This window comes from Acanthopagrus latus, chromosome 21, assembly GCF_904848185.1.
Source record: "Acanthopagrus latus isolate v.2019 chromosome 21, fAcaLat1.1, whole genome shotgun sequence".
NCBI lineage: Eukaryota > Metazoa > Chordata > Actinopteri > Spariformes > Sparidae > Acanthopagrus > Acanthopagrus latus.
This window is the reverse complement of record NC_051059.1, coordinates 19257232-19271906: the sequence shown is the minus strand read 5'-3', so window position 1 is coordinate 19271906 and position 14675 is coordinate 19257232. Positions and strand designations below refer to the sequence as shown.

Genomic DNA, 14675 nt, shown 5'->3' with positions numbered 1-14675 from the left:
GGTATGTGACATGTTTCCTGAAATAGTTTTGAATTATGGATATAGTCGGGCAGGTTTTGATGCTTTCTTCAAGTTAATTTCACTGGCTTCCTTAGGAAGTGTTTGGAGACATAGATGTTTTAGATATTGGGATGGCTTGGTGAACATGTAACTGTGAGATCCCCAGTTAGAATCTATTCAAAGATCCTTGTTGCATGTCATCTTCTTCTCTCGCTCTCCTCATGCATCATGTCACACTCCAGTGTCAGCTAATAATGCCAGACAATGTGTCATGTATTCACACTTGCAGGCTCTAGATGGTCATAAATCATCTGGGGATTCTGGATCTCGAAGGGATTCTTCTTCAGGTATCTTTGCGGATTCTTCCAAAGAAGGTTATCTCAATTTCAGGCAACTTACTACAGATAAAAACAAGGTAAGCCTGCACACTCATGTATTCATTTAACAGCCATATACATCACTAATGTTAAGACGTTTAAGTATGTCTCTTTCTCTCATCTCTTTGCCTCTGTAGCGTGTCGGTGGAGGAATGAGATCATGGAAGCAGATGTACGCTGTTCTACAAGGTCACACCCTCACGCTCTTCAAAGACAGGAAAGATGCACAGTCTCATGCCTCCACACAATCTGATGAGGAGCCACCGCAAATCAGCATCAAGGCCTGTCTGATTGACATCTCCTATAGCGACACGAGACGCAAGAACGTGCTGCGTCTTACCACCTCAGACTGCGAGTATTTATTCCAGGCAGAAGGGAGGGACGACATGCTGACCTGGATCCGAGTCATTCAGGAAAACAGTAACCCGGATGAAGAGGTGTGTTCTTGCAAGACTTGTGTAGTGTGGCCAAGTTGTCAGGATCTCTTGTAGCCTCACATGTAGCTTAAATGACGCCGGTATGGAAAATTGTAACAAAGCGTAGCACTGTTGTTTGCTTTTCCTGTAACCCTAAACAACCAAGTTTAGACCGGACTTCACTCGAGGTTTGAAAGAAATAAGGAGCACACCCGTTGGGTTAACAACAAAGCGAACCAAAGTTAGTCTTTGAATAAAACACAATAAAGGCATCGGTAAGAAGAAGAGGATTAGAGGCTTTATTTGTGAAATGCCAGAGAGGTTTGGCAGCACATAATTAGGTAAGATTAAAGATGTTGAGCAAAAAATTAGAGTTGAGATACTTGGAGTTAAAGTACTGAAACTGTCAATCAAGACTGCCGCTATTACCAACATGAACCAGTTTGATCACTGATCAGACATAAAATCCAATCTGTAATGAAGAAATATTCTTATTCTGTAATCTGGGCCCTTTTTAGATTTTATTTTGTCATTTCAACATGCTTTTAGTTAGACAGTATAGGCAGAGTTATCTTCCTTGAATAAATTTAATGAAGTTGAAGCTATTCTATTCTTTCTTGAGAGGATGAGGGACCCCGACTGCAAACTAGTTCACTTGTGACATTAGTACAGTTCTTGGCCTGTCTGCAGTTTACCTTCAGTTCCTTTAACCTGTATCCCAGTAAGTATGTCATCCAGTTTGACGGGTGAATGTTTGTATTAGATTATATCACAGGTTTATATGTGCAGCTGTTCATAACTGAGATATTTTAGATGTTATCATTCATGTATTATGCATGAGTTGTTATGTGTAACGACTGGGAAGGCCCTTTTAGTTATTTGATAATGCCTGTAAACCCAACAATGTAGTTTTCTAAACAATCATGCTCAATCTTATTAAATATAAAAACCTAAATCAACTTGCTTGTAGTGAAGAAGAAACTTTTAACTGTATTTAGTGACCATCCTTAATGTGTTTCTGCTGTCATCACAGAATGCTGCTGTAACAAGTCAGGACTTGATCAGTCGAAAGATCAAAGAGTACAACATGATCAGGTATGTAGGACTCCACATCGCCCCCTGGGGCCCTTCATAGTACCTGACCACTCATCTACCTATTTAGTGGTACGCAAACGTACTGTTAATACTGCTCTATATTGTATGTTTTGTTCTCTGTTTGGATCAGCGCCCCCAGCAGCAGGTCAGAACCATCCCCCAAAACCTCCCGCCAGTCTCTCAGCATCAAACAAGCCTTCCTGGGAGGTAAAACAGACGGCAGGGGCCACAGTCCTCACTCGCCTAAATCAGGAGATGAGCGGAGGGCGTTGAAAGGCAATGACAACAATTCCATTCTGTGATTGAAGGGCATTTCTGAAATTACATGGCTATTATAAATCATCTTGGGTGTGTTTACTCTTCCAGATGATTCCAGTCCACCACGAGACAGAGGTGCTTGGAAAATTGGCATCGCAGGGATCATGAGGAAGCCCTTTGAAAAAAAGACTCCAGCTGGGGTCACGTTTGGGGTGCGGCTTGATGACTGTCCAGCTGCACAGACAAACAGGGTGAGTCTCAGTCTTTTATCTGTATATTTCAGAGAAAATACATCCTTACACATAAAAAAGACTTTTGCATCAGCTTTTCAGCTAAAGTAATTCTAATTCTTGCTTGCGTCTCTCACTTTGGTTGGCTGTGGAAAACAGAAACATAGATGTATATGACACAACTGCATGCACGTCACATCTGTGCACGTCCAGTTGTAGGTTTTTAATATATATTTTATTAGTAAATCTGAATTCCAATTAGCCACTACGGAGATAAAGCTTTTCTTCCTGGGGTTCACACTAGTAGAAATCAAACCATAATATATATAATTTTAAATTTAGGGAAGGTGGGTCGATATTTGGCCCAAGCCATCAGTATTTGACAACCGCTAAGTGGTTCCATTAGATATTCTTTCAAACTCTTTGACGAGTAAAACGGTTTTACTTGGTAAAGGTGTAATGTCTGATGGTAAACTGCTCAGTATTTTGATTTCTCTGTACACAACCACATTACAGAAATGAATATCACGAGGCAGGCTGTGTGTTAAGATTATGACTGTTACGACCATTATAATGTCAAAGTTTAGATTCACCACAATCAGTGATAGGTCACATGTAACATCTTCCTGCTGGTTGCGTGTTGTGCAGTTTGTTCCTCTGATCGTGGAAGTTTGCTGTAATGTGGTGGAGGAGAGAGGTCTGGAGTACACAGGAATCTACAGAGTCCCTGGGAACAACGCTGCCATCTCCAGCATGCAGGAGGAGCTCAACAGTAAAGGCATGAATGACATCGACATCCAGGAAGACGTGAGTGACTGACAGTTTGGCTGCACAGTACAGTGTGCCACTTCGCTGACAACATCGTTTAACAGTGACAGATTTATGCTGTGAGGACTGCTTTAACGTAATGCTCCAACAATCTCTCGCTTCTCTGCAGAAATGGCGGGACCTAAATGTCATCAGTAGTTTACTGAAGTCCTTTTTCCGAAAACTTCCTGACCCTCTGTTTACAAATGGTGAGATCTTGTACCACCATTGACAAGCAACAAGGAAAAAAACTGAAACGTCGTTGGATTTTCTGTCAGCTTCCTCCTTGTTGCAGCTCATACTGAGGGTTTTCCTGCTCTATTCACAGAAAAGTATGCTGATTTTATTGAAGCCAACAGAACAGAAGACTCAGTGGAGAGATTAAAAGAGCTCAAGAGGCTGGTGAGTGAAAAAATCGAATATGAGCAGCATTTAATTGAACGACATTACATTAAGGAAACCATTAATCCTGAGACTCTCTCGCCTTTCTGTCATTTCTTGCAGATCCAGGAATTACCTGATCATCACTTTGAAACTCTGAAATTCCTTTGTGCTCACCTCAAGAAGGTTTCTGACAACTGTGAAAAGAACAAGGTACGACCATTAACAGGATCTGTCGGTGTTAATGTCATTAGTTTAACACCCTCCAGTCCTTCGGGATTATGTCATTAAAGCTGATTCTTCCTAACCTCATCTGTTTAGATGGAGCCTCGTAACCTGGCGATCGTGTTTGGTCCTACACTCGTCAGAACTTCTGAGGACAACATGGCCAACATGGTCAATCACATGCCAGACCAGTGCAAGATAGTTGAGAACCTTATCCAGCAGTACGACTGGTTCTTCACTGATGACTGTGATGACGACCCTGTTGTATGTGGCAATTAATTTATTTTATTTTTTATTTTGTTAGCGCACAATAAGATAACAACTCATCATAGATCACTTAATTTCATTTTTTATACGAGAGTGGATCATGATGCAGCTTAGTGTCTTAGAGTCAGGTATTTCTCTCATGAATTGGAGATAATCTCTTCAGGAATTCAATTAATGTAGTTTTTAATGAAATGTATCTCATTCATTTCTGGTGATTGTTTTATCTGTTTTAGCATTTTTGTTTTCTTATCTCCTCTTTGCTTCTCTTTTTTAATGTTCTTGTGTGTAATCTACTCCAGACCACAGCTGAGCAGGAAAGCACAGTGCAGTCTCAGCCTGTGCCCAATATCGACCACCTGCTCTCAAACATCGGGCGGACTGCACCGTCACCGGGCGAAGTCTCAGGTAAATCTGAGAAAGTTTTCTCTTAGAGGCAGCATCCAGCATTATCGCAGCAAATACATTGTCATGGCAGCAATGATAGATTTCATGTATTGCTGATAAAACTGTTAAATATTTGTTAAGTTAAAGGCTTATTGTAAGGTTGAATGTTAGCAGTATGTCAATTTTAATTGCTAAGATAATGAACATCATGCCTTTTTGCCATAACTTTAAATGCTTTGAGCAAAAACAAGCCTAATAAGTTTTATTTGTGTTTATGTTAATGAAGGCTTTTTCAACAATTATTCAATGAATATATTTCTTAGTCAAACAATTGGAAATTTGTTGAAAAATACCTTGCAGTATGTAGAGCTTCGTTTTTATTAATTTATTCATTTTGGATAAAAGTCTTGTTTTGTTTGAATGTTTACGTTTTTTTTGCCCAAAGAGATAAAATTGTCCTCAAGTTTTATTTCCGTTCATTTGTTTTGCTTTACTCTTTCTTTCTTCTGGCTCAAGTCATTTTTTTTCTCCCTGTGCTTTTACCTGTGTTGAGACGACGACTCCTTTTCTTTCAGTTCTTTTCTTCCCCTCCTCCTCGTCTCTCACACAATCCCGGCATGTTCTTTCCCAAAGAAAATCTTAACAGACAAAAAAGAAACGATGGAAGTTTTTTAACCCTTCTGACCTCTGCCCTTCTGTGTGTAGTGTGTTGTTTTTTCTCCCTTATCCCTGTCCAGCACTCACACATTACCCAATCTTGACACAGGCCAAGTGGGCGGCGTCTATCACTCGATGATGTCACTGATGGACTCTGTTTTGTCAGTGATGGACAGCTGGGACTGTAGGAAGAAGGACGAGTGTTGTGCCCAGTGTAGCTGCCTAGTCTGCAGAAACCCGCAGCTCTTTTAAATTTGGGCGAAAGGAGGAAAAAAGATAAAAAAGAAAGAAAGAGAAGTCGATGTTTGTCATTTTTCCTGTGGTGTGCACGTCTCATATATAAACCAATACCCTAAATTGAGGGGATACAGAGCGATGCTGCTGTACTTTCTCTGAAAGCCCTTCTGCTGTCTCTTGTTGTCTCTAAAGCTGATCGCAAGGACAAGTAGCATGGTACGGTCAACCTCTCCGGTCATGTGGCATAATCTGTCATGATGTCTGAGGGGTGGGTTCGTAGTGGTGGGACTGAGCTGGATGTTCTTCCAGGACACACGCGTTTACACTCAAATACAACCAACACACACAACTACGCGTTAATACTACGTATTGCTTCGAGACTTAATGACTTGTTGACAAGCAGTCAAAGAGCAGTGGATGGAACATGTAGATGTAGTGGTATTTGCCGTGACAGGAAGGTTTTTTTTTTTGTTGTTGTTGTTTCAGGTGCTTCCTCCTGTGTCTTTTTGTTTGATTTGTTGTCTGTGATGTCTTTATTACAAGATCTTTGTCCTCATTCAACATTAGAAACATCACATACTTCCACATCTCCCGCTATGACATGATGTAGAACACCTACATCCATCACTAACATGTTCCTCACACTGTCTCCCTACCCAGCCCTGCGCTACACACTGACACACACATTTTGAACCTATGTTAGATCTTTAATAGCCCGTTTCCACCACAGGAACTATTTCAGGTTTCCTTCAGGAACTTAAGAATGTTGTATTAATTTTTAAAGAGGATCTATTCGTTGGGGCAAGTGCAGTGCAGAATGTCGCTGATTTGTCAACCTTGCTGCTCATGAGACTTACTTGCAGCTTTATTCAAACAGTAAGCAGGCACTAGATCCCGCTGAAGAAGGTTAGGATGAGAGTCAGACTGTCATTTATAGTGAATGTTGTTGATCGTCTTGTTAAAATGCAATGTTCTGCAGAGAAAACCTTGGCCCTGACATTCATGTAGATGCCACTTGACATGCACCACTGACCCCCCCACTATTGTGGACCAAGAACTAGCTCTCGTGGCAGCGGCTCACCTTGGACAGTGGGCACTGTACATTTCCACACCACATAAACTGCTCAGATGGAAAAATGAAAGGGAATGTGACAAAGAGCTTGAGCCGTCGACTTGGCCCCCACATTTCCCAATCTGATCATGAATCAGTGGGATGTGCCGGATTGAAACAGATCATGTTCCTCAAGCCTTTCCTGAGCAGTTTTTAGGATGGTCAGGTCACACAGTCCTGCTTGGCAGGCCATAGCTATGTACAGGCTCTTTACTCTATTTGTATGGGTTGTATGTGTCCAGTGGCACCCAGGTGAATGCGAGGGCCCGCGGTTTGCCAGCAGAACATTGCATTGTAATGAGCTCATCAATGTTATCACTTAACATGCCAGTCCTTTTGATGTTGGGGCTGATTGCTGTATAACAGTTATAGTCTTCTTTCAGCCATTCATTATATCCATTAAAATACAAGCGCCAGAGTAGAGTAAAAACAAACAACATGAGGAATTGTATCTCAGTTATTATGGATTTTAATCCATTAATGAATGAATCTTGATGGGTTTTCCAGATGTGGTGGAAATGCATTAAAAGAGGACATTCAGTTCCTGAGATTAGTTCTTGCACTTCCTGTAACTATTTGGTCGAAATGGGCTATTGGTCTGCTTATCTTTGTTTGCTCCAGTTTGCGTGTCTCCTCTTTTTGTAAAGTGAGATAAGGAAGTTTATTATGAACTTTGTTTTGCCTTTTATTTTGTTTAGAACGACACATTAAAGAGCCCCCACAGGAGTTAATCTAGCTCGGAGTAAGAGAAACCTCTCCATTATACTAAGGCTTGCCTGCGCCAGCTGTATCGACCACGACACACACTCACTGATCTGTTCAGCTCAGGCCCCTTAAGTCTCTCAGTCAGAGCAAACCTCATCACTCCCTCTCCTCTGTGATGTCTTGAGTTGGGAAAGAATGCCTACAGCTGGTTGGTGGCTACATGTGATGCTCTGTGACTGACGTGTTTGTCCGTGATGTGCCGTCGTTTCCATCGATACATTAGCATGAGCCGCTTTCTGTGTCTTGGTTAACCGCTGGGTTTTCACTTCACTTCCTCTCCTCACATCCTTCATCTCAGGCCTCCTCTGATGCTTTCTACACTTTTCCATATAGAGCTTAATGTGGTTAGTTGTCCTGCTGTCTCTCTCTGAGCCGAAAATGTGTCATCTGCTTCCATTCAGCCGCTCTCATTATACTCGTCATGTGTGCCAGTTTCACTCTGAACAAACTTTTAATCTGCCTTTTCTCTTTTTTTTTCTTGTTGACTGTTTTTAGCGAGTCAGAAGGTCAGCAGATTTGTACTAATGATACTCTTCTTTTTAAAACAGATTCAGCATGTAGTGACTCCTCCAAATCAAAGGTAATGTCCTCCTCACTTCCTCATGTATCACACAAATCTCATTTCTTTTGTCTTTGCTGTTTTTATATTCATAACTTTTGTTTTGACAATGCTGTTTCTGATTTGTTTCCGCAGGGCTTGTGGGGGTCAGGGAAGGATCAGTGTAGCAAAGAGATGCTGCGCTCCTCCTTCTTCGCCAGCCGCAAGCGTAAGAAGCCCAAGGACAAAGCTCAACCCAGCAGTTCAGACGATGACCTGGACGCTGTGTACCCCAAGAAGGAGCTCCCGGAGGAGAGCCAGCAGCACCCTCTGTGGTCCCCAGACAGCCGGACCGAGGAGGAGGGGGAGACAGATGAAGCCAGTGAGAAAGAGAAGCACAGGAACAGCTCAGAGGAGCAGCTCGACATGCCCAGCAGGAAAGAGTCTCTCTCTTGCAGCCTGACATCGCAGCCCTCTCCCTCCCTACCTACAGAACACATTTCCTCTGCCCTTCAAGCCGGCTCCCCCTACGCCTCGCCCTCCCATTCCCCGAACCTCAGCTACCACATGCCGATGGCTCACCAGTCCTCTCTGTCAGACCCGCCTTCCAACTACGACGACACGGTGTCCGACCTTGGTACGATGAACAGCACCAGCTCTCAGGCGTCGGTGCCCAGAGTGAGGCGAGGCAGGATGGTGGCTCCAGAGGCAGGGCCGAGCGGGCTAGCGGCAGAGGTTTGCTCCATCACCTCCGATTACTCCACCACCTCCTCCATGACGTTCCTGACTGGAGCTGAGCTCAACACTCTCAGTCCTGAAGTGCAGAGTGTGGCAGAAAGCAGGGGTGGAGACGACGCTGATGATGAGAGGAGTGAGCTGATCAGCGAGGGAAGGCCCATGGAGACGGACAGTGAAAGCGACATGTCGGTGTTCACAGTTGGAAAAGCAGAACATCGTGACCCTCAGGAGGCTCCTCGTCCCCTCCCCTCACACAGACTCATTGAGTGTGATACGCTTTCCAGAAAGAAAGCCGCTCAACAGAAACACAACAGCGAGTCTTCACTGGAAGGAGCGTGGAGTGATAAAGATTCCAACAGGCTGTCACGAGTGATGGGGTCGGTCAAAGGACGCTCCACAGGCAGCCTCAGCTCCTCGTCTCGTAGCGAGTTAGATAAGGCCGAGCCAGCGTGGAAGCTGAAGATCACCGACAGACTGAAGGTGCGTCTGCGAATGTCTGTGGATGACATGTTTGGCGTGGGCAGCCAGAGGAGCCGGTCCCCGGAGGGCCGCAGCAAGAAGAAGAACATCAGACGCAGGCACACCATGGGCGGTCAGCGGGACTTCCCCGAGCTGTCCGTTTTGGGAGACTGGCAGGTCGGCATCGGTTCAGGCTCTCGCTCCGAGCTGTCGGCTGTGGACCAGCTGAAGCCCAAGTGCAGCTCTCAAGACTTCTCCATCGGGGACTGGATTGCACGTGAGCGCCACCGCACCAGCAATCCCGAGGTCAGCCTGGACTTCACTGATCAGCAGGGGGCGCTGTGCAGTGCCAGCTCCCAGAACCTCGGTGCCTCGTCCTCGTCTGAACTCCCACATCGTGCAGCGGAGGTGCTGAACGGAGACGTCCCCCAGAGCAAAAATCTGAGCCTTTCAGCCACCGCTCACCCACATAAACTCACAAGTTCCCAGGTGGTCCATTCACGCTTCTATCAGTACCTGTGAGAAGTGTTGGACGTGCGTGACTGTCTATGTTCCTGTCTGTGAGATGTTTACCTACTTGGGAGTCTGTCAGTGTAATGTTTGTTGTGTGACCAATGTTCGTGAATGGGCATGTTGTACAAAAAATTGTCTGGAGTGTGTGTGTCTGTAACTGTGTGCGTGTGCTTGTGAAAAGAGAATTACTGCACACAGGGATCGTTGATCTTGCTCATGTAGAAGCATGAAACAAAATCTTGTTTATACCTTTTAAATTTCTTTTCTTTTCTTTTTTTTAAATGACAAATGACTTTGGGATGGCTGAGCAGGAGGATTTCCTCCCTCCTTATACAAATCCCTGTTATGCTGAAGACTGAGAAGACCTGTGGCTCATGAAACGATGAGCTTGTGAAGACTGCGCAAGGAAGTGTGCACTGTGACACTCAAGTTAGGTTTTAGTAAAGTGGCTTTAAGGATGAACTGACTTTTAGAATGAATAGGAAGTAGTAAAATGAGATTTTTAGTATTGCAAAGGAACTATTTTTGTGTAAAGAGAGTTACGATCTTCAGAGTCAGCGAGTCTCTCAGTAACCAAATGAAGAATGTACAGACATGCTTGCTGTAATACTGACTAAAAGCTTTAGATGCTTGTGTTTCACTCTAAAGTGTACATATCCCTATTTTTCTGTGTACTTGAATTGTGTTTTTGGTACAGCCTGCACATGCGGACTGCCTACAAAGCTGTCTGCTGTCAAAGGGGCCTTTCCAAAGGTACAAAGGTGACGAGGAGACACTGGACTTATGCAAAATGGAAAAGTAGTTCTTATTCATCCCGGTTATGTGGTTTTAAAGAGCAGTGAACAACATCCCTCTGATGCAAGTGTTATGTTTTTAGTGTTTGTGGTTCACACATCTGTCAGGCAGCAGAGGAAGAATAAGTTGGAAGAAAAAAAAAAGAAAATGGGTAATCAGATCTGAATATCGTGTTTCTTCTCAATAGGAAGTGCCTCACAATGAAATGTTAAGGGTGCCATATTGTCTTTGTCGAGACACACGAAGATGTTACTGTGAATGACATTTTTATCGTCGATTCTCAGTCATTCTCCAGGTTTCTGTAACAAAAATGCCGAGCTTCCATTCCTTAGGCATTCCACTCTGGTCTTAACATATTTTATACGCATTTTTTGTTCTCTCCTGTTTTTTTTTCTTTATTTTTTTTTTTCATTTTTGATTTTAACAGAACTTGAATTTTAAATATTCCTTGTAAAATAAGTAACTTAAATGTACATATAAATGCCATGTTTTAGCTGCTTTACTTTTCATTTCCATCAGTTGGCAGGATTCAGTACAGTATTGTGAGTTGATGAAGATGATAATGATGATGATGATGATGCTCGTGGCCTGTGTGGGTGTTGTGTTTGGTACTTCTCTGTGTGGAGAGGTCCCTGCATGAGGAAACACTTCATTGAGCTGGAGCGTTTGTACCAATGCTGTGTTCCTCTGATTGTTAGAGGGGTGTGCACAGACTCCTGAAACACTGGAAATAAATTTTGTCAATGGCAGATGGTTGTTTTATTTCTTTTTTTACTGATTCACATGAGTATCTACATTAAACTTAGTGTTGAAATTTAAGCCTGGTCTCCTTCGGAAGTTTGTTGTCAATATTGAGTCAAATGTGATTTTAATGTGGCTTTTTTCTATTTAGATCAGTTTTCACTTTGATTTTAAAGAGTTTTCTCCATATCCAAAAATAAACATTAAAACTTTTTGTTCTGTGAAACATGGGTTGAAGTTTTTTCAGACACTTGAACCAGAGTTTCTCAGAACTTGACTTGCGGTGTCTGGCTCACCAATCCGATTTGAGCAACCTGATGTTTAAAAAAGCAGCAACTGAATTCATGTGACCCGAGTTCACACTTTTGAACATTGAAGACTTGAACCTCATTAAAAACAAAAATACAAACTCCTGATCAAGTTGTATTGAATTTACAAATCGAAAGAAGGAAATTGAAACCACACATTACTTAAAGTCAAACATTAATTATTCAGTATAAGATTTAAATTGTCAAGGCCTTTCTTCACATGTATAACACATATCAAATTAAGTTAAAGGTAATTGAATATGATTTTCCTATATGAAGTTTTTAAGTTTCTTAGATCATACGACTGACCGAACACAACCTGATCAGATGAATCTTCAGCAGTGTGGGTGATCAAGTTGGAATTGTTCACTTTGAATTCTGAAGTCTGAAGCAGCAGATTGATCTGAAAGTTAAGCTATGAAGTGACCTTAATTTGTGCACGTCTCCACAGTTTCCTCAGGAAATATGAAACGGGGGAACTTCAAATCACATTAATTCAGATGGATGATTTTCAAAGAAAAAAGTTGAAAGGTGGTCTTATATTTAGTGGTTGTGATTCAGCTGTAGTCACATCCAATAACAGAGGCTTTTTTTTCAAGACTCAGTAATAAAAGACAAATATGATTAAATTATTGATGGCCGAATATGATTATGTTGCGTCAGTTTCAGGGTTATGTCACTGGGCATGCTGGATCACTGCAATGAGTAACCGGGACACTTGAATAGAAATGATCCTTCGGTAATATAATCAGCAACACCTTCGCTTTTTCTGTGGTGGACTGAAACTCAATATCAAAAACAAAGTGGTCAAATTATTAAATTAACTCAAATTATTAAAAGTCTCAATGAATACATTATTTTTCCAGTAAATGCACAAGAGATAGTAAAACATAAATGTAGGGATTAATTATTTTGAAAAATAAATAAAATTGATGTTAGTTTGCTTTTGCAAAAAAGTTTCCTTCTTACTAATTCCCTATTAATTTACTTTCCCATTTATTTTTCAATTGTGTTCATTCATTGTTAAATGTACTTTTTTTAAAAAAAATCATTTTACCTCTGCATTTTATAGATTTTGTTCCCTGAATTTATTTAATTTTCATGCATTCAATAACATTATTTTATTCATTGAGTCATATATTTATTTTTGATTTTGGCAGTTTTGGTCCTCCATATTTTCTTGTTGCTGGGTATGAAGTCTTAACACAGGGACACAAATCTCAGCCCTCAGTGTCGCTGCAGTACTTCTCATGCACACTCGAGGGCAGTGACGCACTCATGAGTTACACACCACCGTGATGTAAAGTGACTGATGACGCTGACTTAAAGGTACATTTCAAAATGCTTTATATACAAGTTGCACATACAACATAAAGACTTAAACAATATAAGATTTATACACTTTGTACATCAGCTGACTAGAAACCACTGACAATACTAACAGAAGTGACGTGAGGAGAGAGTCGAGCCATTGAACACACAAAGAAATTCACAAAGTGATGAAAGTTCAGCAGAGTAACTCACCAGCGTGTCAGTTTGGAAGGTAAATATCAAGAACCGCATTTGCAAACTAAGTACTTTACATTATTCGTCAGTGTAATACCATCTTTCAAGCAGACGTACAATTATTTTGTGTTCAGTTCTGTCCAATGTTTTTCAGGTGAGATGTGATTTTTAAACTCCCCTCGCTAATAGGCAGCTTAATACTTGAGGGAAATAAAAATCATGATCTGGTTTTGTGGAGTTCTCAACAGAATGCACAGCTCAGACGAGGCCTATCCACATTCACTCACCTTCAGTGTCATGTGCGGGCTTCCTAACATGAACACTTCACCCACAGTAAGGCACAGTGACTAAAAGAACAAGAGTTCGATTCAGAAAACATGACGAGGGAAAGTATGATTTCATACCATTTTTGTATAGACACTGTTTTTTTTGTGGTTTTCTTTTCTTTTTTTTTTTTAAGTAACAACACACATTGTGCCCTCGTTTTGTCAAGCAACTAAAGACTGATGCAGCCGGACATCCACTCATAGACACGACACTGAACAGAGAAATTCTGAGAAACAAGTAGCAGTAATCATACTCGTGAACACAATTATCAGCAGGTTGGTCGGCAAAAGGCGATCAGAAAAAACGGGCAAACCTCTCAAAAAGATAAATCTTGATACGATAAACTGATCTTCACCGGAGGGATATTTTGTGCTGCGAAAGCGCTCGATGAAAGTGCCCGGGGTTGAGATGGAGACGGATTGCTCAGCGGACGTGATGTTGGTCCTCTATTTGTCCACCAGAGGGAGCGCTAGTCCGGATAATCCAACAGCAGAGAGAAGATATGGGCTGTTCACATCTGAGATTTGTTTTAGTCTTTCTGGCTGGTTTTTCCTTTTGAGGAGAGGATGGGAGGCGGAGGAGAGGGGGATGAAGGCCGAGGCCCCTTTTGCACATGCAGGCGCTGCGATGTCAGAGTGGAGCTAAAACCTGATTGGACAGCAGGTGGGGTGGGGTCGATGGGGTTAGAAACATCAGTTGCATATTGTGCTGTAGTAGCTGGCTGCGGTGGGCTGAGTGGGGGGAAGGTTTAACTGTCGTCCTCGTCCTCGTCCTGCTGGTCTTCCGTCAGCACCTCCGGCACCCGGAAACACTCCTCGAAGAAGTTGACGAGGGATTGGCTGAGGTGCTGCTGCGTCCCTTCGCTGTGCAGGAAGTGGCCCTCGTCTGGGTAGATCTGTAGATGGATACACAGAGCCACACCTTACTCACTCAAGTTTTTTTGTTCATTCGTTACTCATTTATGTGAGACAGTCAGTATTTTCCTAACACAACAATCCAGAACCCCAAAAATATTCCTGAGAAATGAAGCATATCCTCTGCAGCTTCAACAATAACAGGATAGGTTCTCAGTTTCTCAAGTTCTATCTTGAAACATTACTAGAATATTGATCTGCAACCATTTTTATAATGAACAGATTTTAAAGCAAAAGAAATGCTAACAAAGATTATCGGTCAGTGTTGAATTTGAGAATTTGCTGCTTTTTCTTTATTCTACATCATAGTGAGATTTATATTATGGGGGCGTTTAGGGTTGTTTTCACTGCTTGGACACTTTACAGATAAAACAATTAGTTGAAAAAATATGATTTTGCAGAATGTATGCAGACTGAAAGCCTTGGAAACAGAAGTCATGAGAACAGTCTCACCACCGGAGATCATTTTTGTGATTTTTTTCGACTGCACCACATGATCTTCCTGAGAACAAGTTCATCTGCTCCACTCAGACTTTCAGCCAACGTTATCAAGAAGTCCTTAAAGTGCTCAGAAAACTGGGATTTGGACATCTACGTTTCCATGGCAACTGGGCAAACCTCATCCG

The 14675-nt window shown here is 42.1% G+C and overlaps 2 protein-coding genes across 7 annotated transcripts in view; one reads left to right on the top strand and one right to left on the bottom strand.

The window, feature by feature from the left end:
* Window positions 1-11072, top strand: part of arhgap21b (Rho GTPase activating protein 21b) — a 35943-nt gene extending 24871 nt beyond the window's left edge. For 2 of the 3 annotated variants that reach the window (XM_037083267.1, XM_037083269.1), the window contains 13 exons: window positions 290-415; window positions 515-814; window positions 1827-1888; window positions 2019-2164; window positions 2255-2397; window positions 3025-3183; window positions 3314-3392; window positions 3512-3585; window positions 3688-3777; window positions 3886-4053; window positions 4356-4461; window positions 7759-7790; window positions 7905-11072. In XM_037083267.1, coding sequence (XP_036939162.1) covers window positions 290-415; window positions 515-814; window positions 1827-1888; window positions 2019-2164; window positions 2255-2397; window positions 3025-3183; window positions 3314-3392; window positions 3512-3585; window positions 3688-3777; window positions 3886-4053; window positions 4356-4461; window positions 7759-7790; window positions 7905-9467 — 3048 coding nt within the window. In that variant the 3' untranslated portion in view covers window positions 9468-11072. The remainder of the gene's footprint in view (window positions 1-289; window positions 416-514; window positions 815-1826; window positions 1889-2018; window positions 2165-2254; window positions 2398-3024; window positions 3184-3313; window positions 3393-3511; window positions 3586-3687; window positions 3778-3885; window positions 4054-4355; window positions 4462-7758; window positions 7791-7904) is intronic. The other variant, XM_037083268.1, reaches the window with a different exon arrangement.
* A 1560-nt stretch (window positions 11073-12632) lies between these two features.
* Window positions 12633-14675, bottom strand: part of LOC119011466 (dipeptidyl aminopeptidase-like protein 6) — a 90191-nt gene continuing 88148 nt past the window's right edge. For all 4 annotated transcript variants that reach the window (XM_037084617.1, XM_037084618.1, XM_037084615.1 and 1 more), the window contains one exon: window positions 12633-14030. In XM_037084617.1, coding sequence (XP_036940512.1) covers window positions 13884-14030 — 147 coding nt within the window. In that variant the 3' untranslated portion in view covers window positions 12633-13883. The remainder of the gene's footprint in view (window positions 14031-14675) is intronic.